Source organism: Odocoileus virginianus, chromosome 7 (genome assembly GCF_023699985.2).
Source record: "Odocoileus virginianus isolate 20LAN1187 ecotype Illinois chromosome 7, Ovbor_1.2, whole genome shotgun sequence".
In the NCBI taxonomy this organism is placed as follows: Eukaryota; Metazoa; Chordata; class Mammalia; order Artiodactyla; family Cervidae; genus Odocoileus; species Odocoileus virginianus.
Window position 1 is genome coordinate 58,446,128 of NC_069680.1, and position 16,341 is coordinate 58,462,468.

General features: G+C 41.8%; 1 protein-coding gene across 1 annotated transcript; it reads right to left on the minus strand.

Annotated features, from left to right (window-relative positions):
* Nucleotides 1-1,977: 1,977 nt before the first annotated feature.
* Nucleotides 1,978-3,546, minus strand: ATOH7 (atonal bHLH transcription factor 7). Its single transcript, XM_070470734.1, has one exon. It carries the CDS (start codon nt 3,145-3,147, stop codon nt 2,689-2,691), a length of 459 nt encoding a protein of 152 aa, XP_070326835.1. The 5' UTR covers nt 3,148-3,546; the 3' UTR covers nt 1,978-2,688.
* Nucleotides 3,547-16,341: the final 12,795 nt, after the last annotated feature.

Genomic DNA, 16,341 nt, shown 5'->3' on the forward strand with positions numbered 1-16,341 from the left:
CAGAATTCTTGCCTGGGAAATCCCATGGACAGAGGAGCCTGGTGGGCTACCGTCCATGAGATCACAAGAGAGTCGGATACAACTTAGCGACTAAACAAGAAGAGCAACTTTTAGGTTGCTTGGTAATTTAAATTCTATTATGTATAATAATATATGAACTTTAAGTTCAAAAATATTTTGCATTTGTTTTATCCAAGCTCCTAATCCATAAGCCACAATAGCTTCCTCAACAGTTTGAAGAGTTTTACCAAAGATTGCATTTGATCACTGAGACCCATTTACTTTTCCTTCAACTGTCTTTTCAGGAAAAAAAAAAAAAAAACAAAAACAGTACATCAAGTACTAGGAAAGCTTAGGAATTTGGTAGGATCTAAGTGGCTTCCAGAGATTTCTAACAGAAATGAGCCACTAAAGCATAATAGTTAACAGATTCCCACTCTCTTCAGGGAATGGGGATGGGGGGAAAGAGGCATAGGATTAGAATCACATTTTAATCAAATCATTTGATTTCATTTCATTTCCTGTTAACAACTAAAAAAGAAACTTATTGCATGTTTATCTTTGTGACAGAAGCCACAGAGATGAAATGAAAAGTACAGTTCTCTTTTGCAAGGTATTTATAGTCCAGAGGAACGTGCACCCTACCTAACAAAAGGACTAACAATCTTAGTACATCTGTGAGACTTTCTCTGATTAACATATTTTATTTTAGTGCTGATTTTATTCATTCTACAAACTCCACAAACTTACTGGGGCTCCTAATGAACAATTTAAGTCTAAATAAGTAGACTACTGTGCTCAAATAGGATGGCAGATGCTCTGAACCTTGCCAGAGCCCAAGTATTCACCGCAGAGTTCAGTATGACCAGAAAGAGGTCTGGGCATCATCCCTTCTAGATCTGTGTTGTCTTCTGGGACTACCGTGTCTTCTGAGAGCTGTTGAAGTCAAGAGATTAAACATTTTATTCTCTAATTTGCACTGAGGAAGCAAAATCCTGATACACCTTAGTTTCTTATTTACAGATATCAGAAGGTAAGGGAAAAACTTCTCTGGTGTCCAGTGGTTTAGACTCTCAGCTTCCACTGCAGGGGGCACAGGGTTCATCCCTGTTCGGGGGATTAAAGTCCCACATGGAGGCACACAGCCAAAAAAAAAAAAAAACTAGATAAGAAGGAAAGGGAAATTCAGCATTAGACTGTCAGAATTTCTAGCAATATACTTGTGATTTTGTAAATTTTAGATGGCCTGGGGAAGATACTGCCACTCATTACAAACCAAAAGGAATTTGATAATCAGGGATAACTAAGAAAATTTTAATGAAGACTCTAGAAAAATTGCAAATGGTGGCTGTGCCTGAATTAGGTGTTGGAACCCATAATATTATAAAAAGGGTTTGGGAAATGTTATTGTTTTGTTAACTTGCGACAAGTTCCAAAGGCACAGATAACTTAAGAGTCTTGCTTTTTCCAATTATTAGCAAGACATTCACCGAAAAGCATGCAGTCTGTTGACCAAATCATTCTTTACATTAAAGGCTTGGCTTATTCATCCAATGCTTAAGCAAACTTATAAAAGTAATTCAAACCAATACCACGTGTATTACATTACTGCTTTTTTGATTAGCCTTGGTGGTAGTGAAGCCCTTATTGCTCAACTGGTACTGATTAAAAGCAAATCACTTCCAAAAGCCAAATATACATATATTCAATATATATATGAGCAAATATATATATTTGAATACTTGTAAGGAATTAGTAGCTAGCAATTGGCTTAATAAGGAAAGTAAAAGATTAAGGAACTGTGTATCTAGCTGTTTAAAAGTTGAATATTATTTCAATTAATTTAATCTTTTTAAAAACCATGAAAAATATATCTATTTCCAAGTTGATAGAGAAAACTTTCAAATTAATTACTTGTACGCTCATCAGCTTGTCTTTTTTTGATGAAGTATTACAAAACAGTGCTTTGCCAATTGCTGGGGTTACATTTAAATACATCTTTACTCAGGTAAGCACTCAATGTCACCACTCGCCAAACAAATAGGCCTTTAGTGCCGTCAGAAAACTAGCAGGGCACCTGGCATGAAAAGCAAACCCAAGTTTTTAATTCTATTTTACAAAATGTATATTACAATAATGTATACACAATTTTAAAAAATTGCAGAGCACTCACACCCATGTATTCTACCAAAGAAAAAAAGAAAAAATTCTACTTCATGCATGCAGACACAATACACTAAGCATAAACGCATTTACAAGACAGGAAGGCAGCTCTGTATTAAGCATACACAGGTGAGAGATGCATACACAGGTGAGAGATACTGTAACTTCACCCTAACAGGACAAACTTACTAAATCTAAGGAATTGAAAACTAAACCTGAAGTATAACCCAATTCTATTTTTTCTTACATTGTTTTCCCTCAAAGTCGCCCAGGAAGGGGGAAGGGAGCATTATTCTCAGCGATCAAAACTATTCCAAGATGCATTAATGAAATCTACAACATAATAAGGAGGAAAAAGGAAAAGCAATAAAAGCATTGCGTCCCTAGGACTAGTGATGCGAAAAGCAACCTGGAAATTTCCTAATTTTATTCTAAGAAGGTGTCCATCCTATGCCACCGAGTTGGGAAAGCTACGGGTCCAGAGCGCGGATCACTGGGCGTCTCATTCCGACCGGGCCGCGCGACCTAACTGGCCATCGGGAAGGGCTCGGGCTGGAAGCCGAAGAGTCTCTGGCCGTAGGGCTCGGTCTCGGCTGGCAACTTGGCGCCCGCGAACGGAAGGTAGTGGTCTCGGCCGAAGTGCTCACAGTGGAGATTGACCCAGTCCCGCTCCGAGCCGAGTCGCTCAGCCTCGGCCAGGATGCGGGTCAGCGCCATGATGTAGCTCAGCGCCATCTGCAGGGTCTCGTACTTGGACAGCTTTTTATCCTGGCCCCACTGGGGCACCACCCTGCGCAAGCGGTCGAAGGCCGTGTTGAGCCCCTGCATGCGGCGGCGCTCGCGCGCGTTTGCCGCTAGGCGCCTGCGCGCCGCGCTCTCCAGCCGCCCGGCCCCGGCGCACGTGCCCGCGCACTCGGCACCACCCGCGCAAGGGGGCGCGGCACGCGCTCCCGCCGCCGCGTTGCCGGGCTTGCAGGACTTCATTCCCCGCCGGCAGGGGGGAGGCGCCGAACTCTCGGGTCCTTTCACGACTTGTGCGTGGCTGATGTAGGAACCCGCTCTGCACCTTGGCTCTTCCGAGCAAATAAGTCATACACAGAGCAACTACGCGGAATGGAAGTTTGCACTGGGGAGTGCGGGCTTCCGCCCTGTGTCCTATTGGATAACCAGATAGATGTCTCTTCACTTGCCAAAATTTAGAGGAAATTGAGAGGTAGAAGAGAAAGGCATTTTCCCAACGTTAAGTTGCAAAAGAGAAGGGAACTTTCCTGCAGCAGAATTGGTGTGGCTGGTTCGGGAAAGGTCTTTTCAGTTAAACCGGAGACTTCTGGAAGACAAAATCTTTTCTGCAGCTCAGATAGGAAAGAAGCGCTGCTTCCGCAGTAGCTGTGGGAGAGTGCTGGATAAATCTTTGAAGGAGGAGAATTTATAGCAGAGGGCTGAAGGAGGGAACAGGTGGTGGCAGGTGGGCAGGCGTCCCTCGGCTTCCATCTCAGCACCTTCCTACCCTGGGAACCGCAGGGGGGAAGGGGGACGACGCACAGCAAAATCCTGACATCACCGGCTTCGTCTGTTGGAAGTTTCTCCAAAGCTATGTCCAGCATTAACTAACACACCATCTGGAGTGGCCGGGCTGTCCCCAAAAGAATAACAGGGTGGGGGTGGGGGAGAATTTGGTTCATCTTTTCCCATATCAGTGTGCAGCTTACAGATCAAAAATTGAACCATGGTTTTTAAATGATTAGGAATCACTTTTGTTATTATGTTGGTCTTGTGTGAATATGGTTGGAATTGTAAGATATATAGATGTTCAGTGATAGAAAGTTTTGCTTTGTCAAGATGTGTGGCAGTTTCTCACAATGCTGACTGAATATATTCTCATTTTATTTTAGTTATTAACTAAGCTGGGACAAACCAGCAGGTCATAACATTATTTCAGACATGGAATTTTACTATGCAAATAATTTGACTGTTTTTCTGAAGAATAACTTAGTATAGCATATCAAAAGATACTGGTGTGCTCACACAGAAAACAAACGTGTGGTTACCATAGGGGATGTGGAGGGTGATAAATTAGGAGTTTGGAATTAACGTATACACACTACTATATATAAAATAGACAAATAATAAGGACCTACTGTATAGCACAGGGAACTTATAATAATCTAAATGGAAAAGAATCTGAAAAAGAATGTATATATACAAATATATGTGAACTGAATTACTTTGCTTTACACCTAAAACTAACACATTATAAATTAACTATACTTCAATCAAAAACAGTTTAAAAAACATATTAACATATATGTAAAAATGTATATTATTTTACTATATAATTAGATTGCATGAGTTTGGGCAATTTCAGAATTTAGGCAATTAAGACAATTTAGGCAAATTCAGAATTTATACTGCATTCCCCCAACACAGTATATAAATATTTTGGGGATGTATATTGAGATGATAATTATTTCATTTGACTTTTAAATCTATTAAAACTAATCATGATGCACATATACGTGCAAAATGGAAACATCTAAGTAGCTAGTGAAATTTTTTTTTTTTGCCCATGCAGTGTGGCATGTGGGCTCTTAGTTCCCCAACCAGGGATAGACCAGGGATCAAACCCATGCCCCCTGCAGTGGAAACACAGAGTCTTAACCACTGGAACTCCAGGGAAGTCTGATTTGTGAGGTTTTAAAAAATAATTCCTACTTATTTGTGAGGTTTTAAAAAATAATTCCTACTTATTTGTGAAGTTTTAAAAAATAATTCCTAATGGAAGACATTTCCCCCACCTCATAAAGTTGTAAGTATCTCATACTACTTCCCTGTTTCAGTTGTAGCAACTGTCCTCAGAAACCATAATGAAACATGATTTCCACTCCTGCTAATGAGGAGCTGATTTGTAGAGAAACTGCTAACTTGATTCTCTTATCTCAGCTTCTTTCTAGCTCTTAAGGAAGAGTCAAGTGGCAAATAAACCAGTTCCAAATAGATTCAAGTCAGAATCATTTCTGAAGTCCTTAGGAAGACCAAGTATGTTCTTTCTCCATTTGAGATATGGATTGTGTTGGCATTATTCTCATTTATTTTTGTTTCATCAAATTATTAACAAGTTCCCACAAATCAGGAGTCCTAACTGTGTCTTCTCTTACCAGTGATTGAGACTAAAACCCCATTGTGACTGCCCTGACTCCAAGTCCTGTCTTCCCATAAATAGTTGATTAATCCCCAGCTGAAGCAATGACAATGAAATGAAGCTGAGTAACATGAAGACAATAGAATTCAATTGAACATTAATGATCTGCAACATGACAGATGTTGAACACAGACTTTTGCATGGAGCCACTCAGCTCTATTACTCTGATTCTTAACAGTCTTGGTCAAGAATAGCACTCCTATGACAGGAAAGACTGTGTTTAGTCATCAAAATGTCGAATACAATTCTTCGAGTTTTCAGGGAAATCAGCCCGACTAATGCTATTATTTCTCATGTTCATTTATCTCATCCTTCCACCAAGGAGCCTCCTCTATGCTACTCTTAGGAACTTTCCTGTAAAAAAACACTGTTTTGGACACTACTGACCAAAATGTTAATGAGATGTATGATTTTGCAGGCCATGTATTCAGGGTTGGTGATATAATTGCCTGTGCACCAAGAGAATTGTAAACACAACTTGAAGAGAAAAAGGAAGTCCAGCAGCATGCACACAGCACAGCTATGTTGGAATATAAACTAACAGATATGTGACATGAAAATTGATCCAACAATAGACGGTATTGCTGCAACAAAGGGCAGTAGAAAGTATACAGTCATTTATTTCCCAAATGTATTTTGAAGGGCAATTTGTTAGTACTACAAAGATGCTTCTGGGGAAAAAGAATTCTACCATCAGTAAATTTGGGAAACACATTTGCTATCACCTGCTTAGAGAGTCATAAAGCAAAATTGCTATAGTAGAATTTCTGAGCAGTCCTGGAGCAAAGAAACTTTCTAACTCCAGAGTTTCCTAAGCCTTCTTGAACACAGAACCCTTTTTTCTAGAATGTTCTGTTAACAAAGTTCCTTGGAATACACGTTTCCAAACCTCCTCTAATACCTTCCATTTATTTTATAGAGGTCTGAAATCCAGAGACTAAAACAATAGGTGCAAAGATGCTGAGCAACTTAACGACTGAATTAAGACAAGAAGTCACATCTCCTATAGCCTCTGATTTCAGAGGTTTTAAAACTAAGATCACTTATTGTAAGCCCCTCAGTTTATATTGGGGCAGTTGAAATCCACTAATGCTTTCCCAAAGTCAGCAGTCACTAGCAAAAGTTTCAGAAATAGAATTAGAAATTTTGTGCTTAAAGGATGGTGTCACTTATTTCATAACACTAGTATCTAGCACAGTGCCTAGAAAATAACAAGTAATAAGCAACCCAGGCTGAATGGCTGAAAAGAAGTTACTTAAATGATAGATAGATGCCAATCAGAATGAGTGCATTCCTAGTGAAAATAACTCTGACAAATAATTTACATTTCCTTACTTTGTAAAGATCACACACTAGATCCACATTTTAAATGCAGAATTGATTCTTCCTTATCAAAAAACACATCCTTAGCCATTTAAGCCAAAAGAATATGCATGTCAGACTAATTTCTACTGTTTCTATACTGAGGGCATGATCTTACCAGGTGAACTGGCAGTTATTATATGTCTAGAGTTGGCCAGAAATCAAAACTGGCAGATGGAGATGAGACAGAGGGGATGATAGGAAGAGCTTGTACCAGTAGGAATAGAAAGCTAGGAGAAACATTGTTTTAAAAGCAAAAGATCAATGACTAGAAATTATTAATTACATAAAACGGATAGCATAGGTTAAAGGATAAACATTCCTTTATTACCCAAAATGACGTTTAATTTTTTAAATAAACACTCTCCAAAGAGACATGCAATTAAAAGAGAGAAGAACATTTGTTCATTCTAAATTTGCAAGCAAAATAAGGAAAATGAGGAATAGGGCTTCCTTCTGGAGAGAGTAGCAACTGGGGGACTTTGAGGCCCTGAAAAACTTCAGAGATGAGCCAGCAAAAGCTTAACGGATGGTGAAGTTGAGGTCCACTTATATTTCAAAAAAGATCAGTAGTGCAAGGTCTTCAAAATTCTTGTAATTTTATAAAGTGCTATGTAATTACCAAGGGGGGAAAGCCTGCAAAAGGATTTATATGTTTAGAGAAAGGAAAGGAGAGGCAAAGACTTGCATCTCTGTCCTTTGTCCCTCAAAGATCCAGGGATGAGAAAACCCAGGGGAGGGTAGAAATTAAGAAGGGACAGAGACAAATCATGCGGCCAAAAGAGAGATGAAAAAAAATGGGATGCCCTGTCCTAGACTCCAGAAATGATCATTTACCTTCAGAAAATACAGGTTTCACTAAATCACCAGCTGATTCTCCAACCCCCAGTTACTTTACACACTGCTTGAGAATTCTGGCTTGGGAGTCTGACTTAGTTTCTAGTCACCAGGAGCTGAATGGCTTATAGGGTCTGGACTCTGGATGATGGATCTTAGCCTCCTCTTAGCTTCTTTGAAGTCAAGTTAGAATCCTGGATCTCCTTTCAACTGTGTGCTCTCACACAAATCACTTCTCTGATTTCTCCATGTACAAAGTAGAATCATAATACATAACTCGCAGGGCAGTAGTGAGTATTACATTAAGTTGTATGAAATAAAGAACTCTGCCTGGTCCCTAAGAAAGTCATTCTTTTCGGAGGCAGGATGGGAGGGAGACTCAAGAGGGAGAGGATATATGTATACATGTAACTGATTCACACTGTATATAGCAGAAACTAACACAACATTGTAAAGCAATTATGCTCCAATAAGTAAATATTTTTTTAAAAAGTCACTCTTTAAATGATAGCTAATACTACCTATTCTGGATAGTTTTTACAAGTGATAACAAAAATGAACTCATCACTTTCTACAGCTTTTTAATTCAGTGAGTAATTTTTGAACCTTTTACACATAAAGCTACAATTAAGCATGATGTGAATTCCAACTGTGTGATCTTGAACAATCTACCTAACCTGTCTAAGCCTCTTACCTTATCTGTGTTGTTGCTGTTGTTTAGTCACTAAATTATGTCTGACTCTTTTGTGGCCCCATAGATTGTAGCACACCAGGCTTCAACAACAGCCTTGTCTGTAAGGAAGGTTAATAATAGAAAAATCTTATAGAATTGATATGACAATGGAGTTAGTTACTCTTTGTAATGCGCTTAGACCTATGCCTGGCATATAATTTAATGCAATATAGATGCTTGTTTAGATAAATAAAACCACTTCTTGCAATTATCCAGGATGCAGACTAGCCACGTCTCCTCTCATTTTTGCTTTATTTCCCTGATCTTCAGTGCTTGACCCTTAGAGTGATCATGGACAGGGAGAAGAAGGTAAATTCAAAGGAGTTCCTTCTGCCTTTCACATTGGAGCCAGCCAAATTTGAAATATCACAGACAGAAGCCAAAAAAATGCTCCTCAGGCCTTACTAGGTAGCAGATTTTGTGGTTTCATTGTAGTTTGAGGCTCAGTCTCTCACTGACAGACACATATTTTAAAGTGTTAACTTTCAGGAGATGCTCCACCTTTCCAGTGACTGAAATATTTGCATTCGGCCTTCCCAGGTAGCGCAGTGGTAAAGAATCCACCATCTGCCAATGCAGGAGATGCAGAAGATTCAGATTCCATTGCTGGGTTGGGAAGATGCCCTGGAGAAGGAAATGGCAACAAAGTATTCTTGCCTGGGAAATTCCATGGACAGAGGAACTTGGCAGGCTACAGTCCATGTGGTCACAAAGAGTCGGATATGACTGATATGACAAACACAAAATATTTGCATTCACCACCCCAGGTCCTTCCCTTCCTCGCACTGAGGTATCTGAGAAGACAAATCAATAATCATGATACTTCTTTTCATGAATGCAGATGCAGAACCAAGAGAATCAGTTTCAGGGATGTGCTGGGACTGTTGTGTGTTAAGCTTGGGCAGGAAGCTATGTTTCTCATAATGCCTTTCCCTGTGTGATTCTGGGTTTGAGTTAGGCAAAAGTGAATTTGCATGAGCTTTGGGAAGCAGAAGTGAAGGCACCATCCTCTGAAGATCACTGCGGGTCAAAGGCTGTGAGAGATAGACACAAAGGTGCCGGTGGATTCCAGCACCTAGCTCTTGTCTTTGCTCTTCCTCATTGTGTATCCATCCAGTGCTCTCTCCTGACCACCAGCCCCGCTGACCAAGAGCAGCTCAGGCCTACAATCAGATGCTTCATGTGAACTCAGAGAGGCAGTGGCCGCAGAGAAGCTGACTTCTGCACCAGCGCTCCCACCCTGTCTCACTCCAGCAGCTAGAGGCACTTGGCTTCCAGACTCCCTTGCAATCTCTGACTCATTCAGCCCAGCCAGGCTGCTTAACGACTGTTCTCTCATCCTCCAACAACCATTTTTGGACTTTTACATCCCTAGCTCCTTCCCCAGTTGTGTAAGGCTTCATCCTTATAATAAATTTCTTCTTCCCTAATACAGCGGCTCTACTTTCCTAGCTGAATCTTGACTAATACAAGAAATCTTTCCTCTGACCACAGAGAGGCCATGGGACCTATCCCTCCTTCCTCTTGGAGACCCTCCACGCCAGTGCCCCACTGTGTGTCCACCAGAATTAGAGCTTTTGACTCTGGGACAGTAATTACTATTTTCATCTGTTCAGCCCTGTGCCACGCAACATTAAGAATAAGATAGTGTTTAGCCTAAAGGAATTTATCATCTACTTGTGGAGATCCAATGCATATCAAGAAACTATCCTGGGGGACTTCTCTGTTAAGTGGTTAAGAATTCAACTTGCAGGGCAGGGGACACAAGTTCCGTCCCTGGTCGGGGAATTAAGATCCCATATGCTGAGGAGCAACTAAGCCTGCTAGCTGCTACTGTTAAGCCTGCAGCCCTAGAGCCTGCAAGCCAAAGCTAGAGAGAAGCCTGCTCACCACAAGCAAGAAACTGTGCAGCACGACTAAGACCTGCTGCAGCCAAATAAATAAACAAAGAGTAAAAAGAAATGAAAAGAGGGGCTTCCCTGGTGGTTCAGTGGTTAAGACTCTGTGCTTCCACTGCAGGGGGCACAGGTTCGATCCCTGGTCTGGGAACTAAGATCCCACATGCCATGTGGTGCGACGTAAATAAATAAAAATACTTAAAAAAAAAAAAGAAAGAAATGAGATGAAACTACATTGAGCAGTAAACCAGGGTCCTGCTCCCCAAGAAGGGCACAGGATAGTCCATTAGAGGAATAGATTAGAAATTTTGTTGATCCTCATTTTATCTCATTCTTTTCATTTCTACCTCCAGGTATGTTTTATAGAGTACAAAATATAAATACATATATTTATACGTGAGTATGTACCAATTTTTTAATTAATTATTTTTGGCTGTGCTGGGCCTTCACTGCTGCTCAGGCTTTTCTCTAGTTGTGGCAGGCAGGGGTCACTCTCCCGTTGCCGAGCACAGGCTTCTCCCGTCGCAGAGCATGGGCTCTAGAGCACAGGCTCAGTAGTTGCGAGGCACAGGCTTAGTTGCTCAGAGACATGCAGGATCTTTCCAGATCAGGGGTCAAACCCTTCTCTCCTGCATTGTCAGGCAGACTCTTTACCCCTGAGTCACCAGGGAAGCCCGTGTGTGTGCACGCTCAGCCACTCAGTCGTGTCTGACTCTGCAACCCCGTGGACTGCAGCCCACCGCCTCCTCTGTCCATGGAATTTTCCAGGCAAGAATACTGGAGTGGATTGCCATTTCCAGGGGCTCTTCCTTACCCAGAAATCGAACCTTTGTCTCCTGCATTGGCAGACGGATTCTTTACTACTGAGTCACCTGGGAAGCCCAGGAAAGAACATACCAATGGTTTATTTTTACTAATAGGAACATGTGAGCAGGAAAATTGGGCTCATCCTTTTAGGCATGGGGTGGTACACAATTAGTACCATTAGGAGCTCAGAGCAGGGAGATGCCACTGTGCTCTGGAAATAAGGATTTCAGCTGGTGGCCACACCTCTCTGACATCACTTCTTGCTGCTGCCCCTCAAAAGGCGCTCCTCCTCCACTGCCCACTCACCCACACCTTGGGGCTTCTTCACTGCTTGCTCCCCCATTCACAAATGCCACTGCCCCAGATCTTCCCTGGCTGGCTCCACTGTACCATCCAGCTCCTGTTCTATCCATGCTGTATGTCCTTAGTTGTTTGTTTGGGAATTCCTGGAATTCAGGGGCTGCCTCTCTTCTGTTCCTGTTTGTATCTCAGTATCTAATAAATTGTGTCTAGCATATTACAGATGCTCAATAAATACTGGTAGAAGGAAACAAGAAGAAGAAGGGAGGAGAAAAAGGTGTTTGGAAGGACCCCACACACAAAGGGAGAGTAGAAACTTTCCCCCAGCATCACAGCTCTTTTTCCTCCTGCTAATAGGACTCTTTCGGGGGAAATTGTGCCATCCAAAGGCAGGGACCACAGGCCTGCTGCTTTTGTTTCTGCTCTGAAATTGTGGTATCTGCTCTTTCACAGTGAGCAGGTGTCTGACTCCCCCAAAGGGTGGCTCTTATTGCAACCCAGGTTTCAAGCAGTACCTGAGTCAGCACAGTGGTAAACCTCAGAGGCCTTTCCAGCCCAGACCAGCCGCTGATGCTGGCTCCCTGCCCCAGGGGGAAGCGGATTTCTGTTGATTCCAGTTGGTGTCGCTTTTTTGTTTCCTTGTGCAACTTCAGCACCTTGACTGCGCAAGTTATTCTAAATGTCCAGACCCCTGGGTCCTTAAACTCTGACGGTATGTTCCTGTCTCTCCTCACCATCATGTTTGAGTCTTGCTTCCCTGCCTGCTTCTGACATCCCAAGTGGGGAGCAAAATGATATCATACCTAGCTGATGTGACATCTGTACCCTAGATCCCTAGGCTTTAAGTGGAGTCCAACATTGGTAGCCATAATGATACATACTTTTTTCTATTCATTTGGCAACCATATACCAACTTATTCCATTGTTTCAAACTAATTTTCATTCATTTATTCAACATGTATTTATTGTACTTACTATGTGCAAAGTACTGTTGTAGGCCCTAGAAAGAATTGGCCACACTAAAAAAAAAACCAAACACCTCTATACTCATGAATATTTAAAACGGTTTTGTTGCTATCTTTTTATAAAAAGAAAAAAAAGAAAGAAGTGGGGACATAATTCACAACAGTAGCAGTGTGTGTCTTCAGATGCTGGTGGATAGCATCACTGCTCTGGAGTCAAAGAGGTGACCCAGTTCAATCAAACCACCATGTCTGCTGCTGAGTTCCCATAAGATAATTCCATCCCTTTCTGGTTTTATCCAACACCTACCTAGAGACAGACCTAGCTGGTTCCACATGGTCTGATCCCAGGCCCTTTATCTACTGTGTGGGGAGGAGAGGAAGAGTAGGAGACTTAGATAAATGCAAGGCATTGGAAGCCTCAACTAGGAAGCTCTATGAGAGAAGGCTGTAAGAGCTAACTTATGACTTGGAAACATGAAAACTCCAAAAAGTTGGTGAAGCTTTTGGTGAATTATTTGAAGTCTAATAAGCTAAAGTAAGACCACTGATGATCTGAGTGGCTCCTGCAGAAGTGAGGATGGGTTGTGCCAAGGGCAGCTCTTTGGGAGGAGGCTGGTCATGTCCTCGGAGGAAGGATGTACTCCACAGCCAGAAAAGAAGAGAAATTGAACTGGTCCTAACAGGGTCTCATATCTTTAGCTGTGTTATAAAATTACCCACCCCTTGGTGACATCCTATGGAAACCTCCCTATTTGAGGCTGCTAGAAGAGGGAATCTGATTTCTTACTCAGGGATTTTGGCCAGTTTCAAAGTTGTCACTGATAAATGGACCCAAACTGACATTTGGATCCTCAGAGGAAGCCCTTTTCAGAAGATGAGAACAGAGCCTTTCTAGTCTGAGTGTGTGTGTGTGCACGCGCGCGCTCCGTTGTGTCCAGCTCTTTGCCGCCCCATGGACTGTAGCTCACTGAGCTCCTCTGTCCATGGGATTTTCCACACAAGCATACTGGAGTGGGTTGCCATTTTCTACTCCAAGGGATCTTCCTGATACAGGGATTGAATGCATGTCTCTTGTGTCTCCTGCATTGGCAGGCCTATTCTTTACCAACTGTGCCACTTGGAAAGCCCCTCCTAGTCTGAATTAGTGTCCAAATGTGGGATCAGAAGCATGCAACCCATGGAAGAAGCCATTTCTAGTAATAACTGCAAGAAACCTATGGCTTGCTTCACTGGATGATTCACACAGCTGAGGTTATTTCAATTAATCACTGAAGGTAATGTTACAGTTCATTTTTTTTTTATGTACTTAGCTGTACAAGTTTATGCAGCTTAGATGAGCCAGGGACATTTTTTCAGAGACATTTTAGCACTTGAAAAATTCACACTCCAGTATCACCTATTCTTGAGGAAGTGCACTTAGTCATTTTGTGTAGGCACAAATTTAAATCCCAAGTTACTAGACGTAGATGTAAATCACTTAGCTAAGGAATAGATCCAGCTGGCTGACCACCTGGCATGCACATCTCCATGCAACCTTATAGCTCTTGTGGCTGAAAATGCCTTTCATGGGAGATATTTTATGTTACGATGATATTCTCAAGGTTGAAGAACCCAAAGATTGTGGATTAAATCACTTGCAAACATCACAGTTTTACTGTACAAAACTCATCCCTCTCTGCTTTTTTTTTTTTTTCAAGTTTTCAATAGGAAACACCACTTAAGTTTCTTGTGACAGCAAAAAAAGAACTGGAACCAGTCTTTAAGCAAAAAGGACGTATGAGCTGATATGAGAAGCAGCTCACTAAATCAAAGGAAGGGGGACTTCCCTGGCCATCCAGTGGTTAAGATTCTGATATAAAATTATCACTGCCTTCATTGTATTCAATAATAACTGATATTGCTAATATAGTTTAGTCGGAAATCAACCACTCATGCAGAGTTCTTTATACCATTACCTCACTTAATCTGTATTGCAAATATCACTGCAAAATGGTTGTTACTAGACTTAACTTTAATAATGAATAGCAACGTACTCAGTGAACATATGTGGCATTCCCAGAGTCTCATCAAAAATGACCCCAGTACTCTATCTTAGCAACCTTGATAATATACAGAGGGTGTGTCTACAGTTTACTCACATGGGGTTAGTTTGAAAGACTGAATTCCAACCTACGTGACTTCTAGCATCCTGCATCCTGATACTTCAAGTACCTGACTCCTCATACTGCTGGAAGGAAAAATACTGTAAGCTAAACAATTCATTTTTTTCTAGAACATGAAGAAATAAAGTCACCTATCACACACAGACACAAAAAGAAGGTTCTGAGTTTCCACTGCCCGCTCAGGTTTGATCCCTGGTCAGGGACCACATGCCCACGAGGCACAGCCAAAGCAAAACGAAAACCCTGCTTAAATCAAAGAAATCTTAGACAACCCTTTCTCTGGCAGGATGCAAATGAAAGTGACCTGGGACCTGAGCAGCTGTTGCTCTTGGCCCTGGAGCATTATCATGAGATGACTCTGCTCCAACTCTCTTGTCTATTACAGTCAAGTTTTCGAGTACCCAGGAGAGAGAACTGAACTGACCAACTTGTCGGGCATGTCTAGCTATGGTTAGGAAACAGTGACATGATCCCCTGGAGGCTGGTTGTGAGGCAGAAGCCACTGCAGTTTGTGTTAGATAAAGAGCAACCTTTTCATCCTGCCCCCAATAATGCAGATCCAGAGGAAACTGTAGATAAAGGAAAAAAGGAATCAGGCATCTCATGGAAATTTTGATTCTGGCCATTACACAGTTCTCTGCCAACCACTGCTCTCTATTCACGAGGGAGGACTGGCCCTTCCTGCCCTGTTCTCCTCACCCAGCCTCACGCAGAAGCAGGGCTTCTCGCCTCTGTGCCCTTTTGTCTGTTGTAATAAAACTGGCTCTGATGTGGGAGAGCAGAGCTTAGGGTTCATATGGCCAGGCAGGCTCTTACACCATCAGAGTGACCAGCCCTGAAGAAAGTAACTGCATCCTCAGTTACACAAATGTCTTTCTCCCACATGAGTCAGCATCTGATCTTGATTATCCAAATCTCTCCTGAGGACGATCCACATGAGAAACACAACAGAAGTCGTCGTCACGGCTGTTGCTGGGTTCCCTAGAGTACTGGTTCTCCAGGAGTGAGGATTGGCATAAAATGTTTCTAAAGCAACAACCCATACATTGCAGGGTGAACGAAAACATAACATTGTGCTCAGATCTTTATCTCTTTTTTTAAGAAAATAAGGACGAATGAGTCAGAACAAGAGAGCAATGAGCAAGTTAAAGAATTCACATATGACTTTAAGACTGTGGAGTTCAATGGTAAAATGTGAAAATTCAAGATTTTAAAACCAGCACTGCTCACTCGAGTCTTCTGTTCCTGACAATTTTAACATGTCTGTCTTGTTTATGGGCTTCCCAGGTGGCACTAATGGTAATGAATCTGTCTGCAACACCGGAGACTCAGGTTTGATCCCTGGGTTGGGAAGATCTCCTCGCACATGCATGCTGTTCATTCATATCTGGCCAGAATTATCATTATTATCCTTATTGTCATTTTTAATACCCAAGATGGAGTAAAATTACATCCATGTGCTAGACACTATACTAAATAGTTTCAACATACTGTTTCTTTAATAATTATTTGTTTTTGGCTGTGCTAGGTCTTCACTGAGCACATGGGCTTTACTAGCTGTGGCACATGGGCTGAATTGCCCCACAGCATGTGGAATGTTCCCAGACCGGGGATCAAACCCATGTCCCCTGCACTGGTAGGCAGATTCTTAACTGCTGGACCACCAGGGAAGTCCTCAACATATTACCTTATTCCATTCTCTCAGCAGCCCAGTAAGGTGGGTACAATTATTATCCCCATTTTACAGATGAAAAATAAAAACTAAAAAAAGAAACTTGCCCCAATGTCTCTCTGCTGATGAGTGATGGAACCTGTATTTGTCTGACTGCAGAACATAATCTCTCTTTTTTTTTTTTTTTTTGATCATGCCATGTGGCAAGGGAGATTTTAGTTCCCCAAATAGGGATCAAACCCA

Bases quoted from the DNA above. Each gene is read 5' to 3' on its own strand.
- ATOH7 (XM_070470734.1), bottom strand. From the start codon at position 3,147: ATGAAGTCCTGCAAGCCCGGCAACGCGGCGGCGGGAGCGCGTGCCGCG.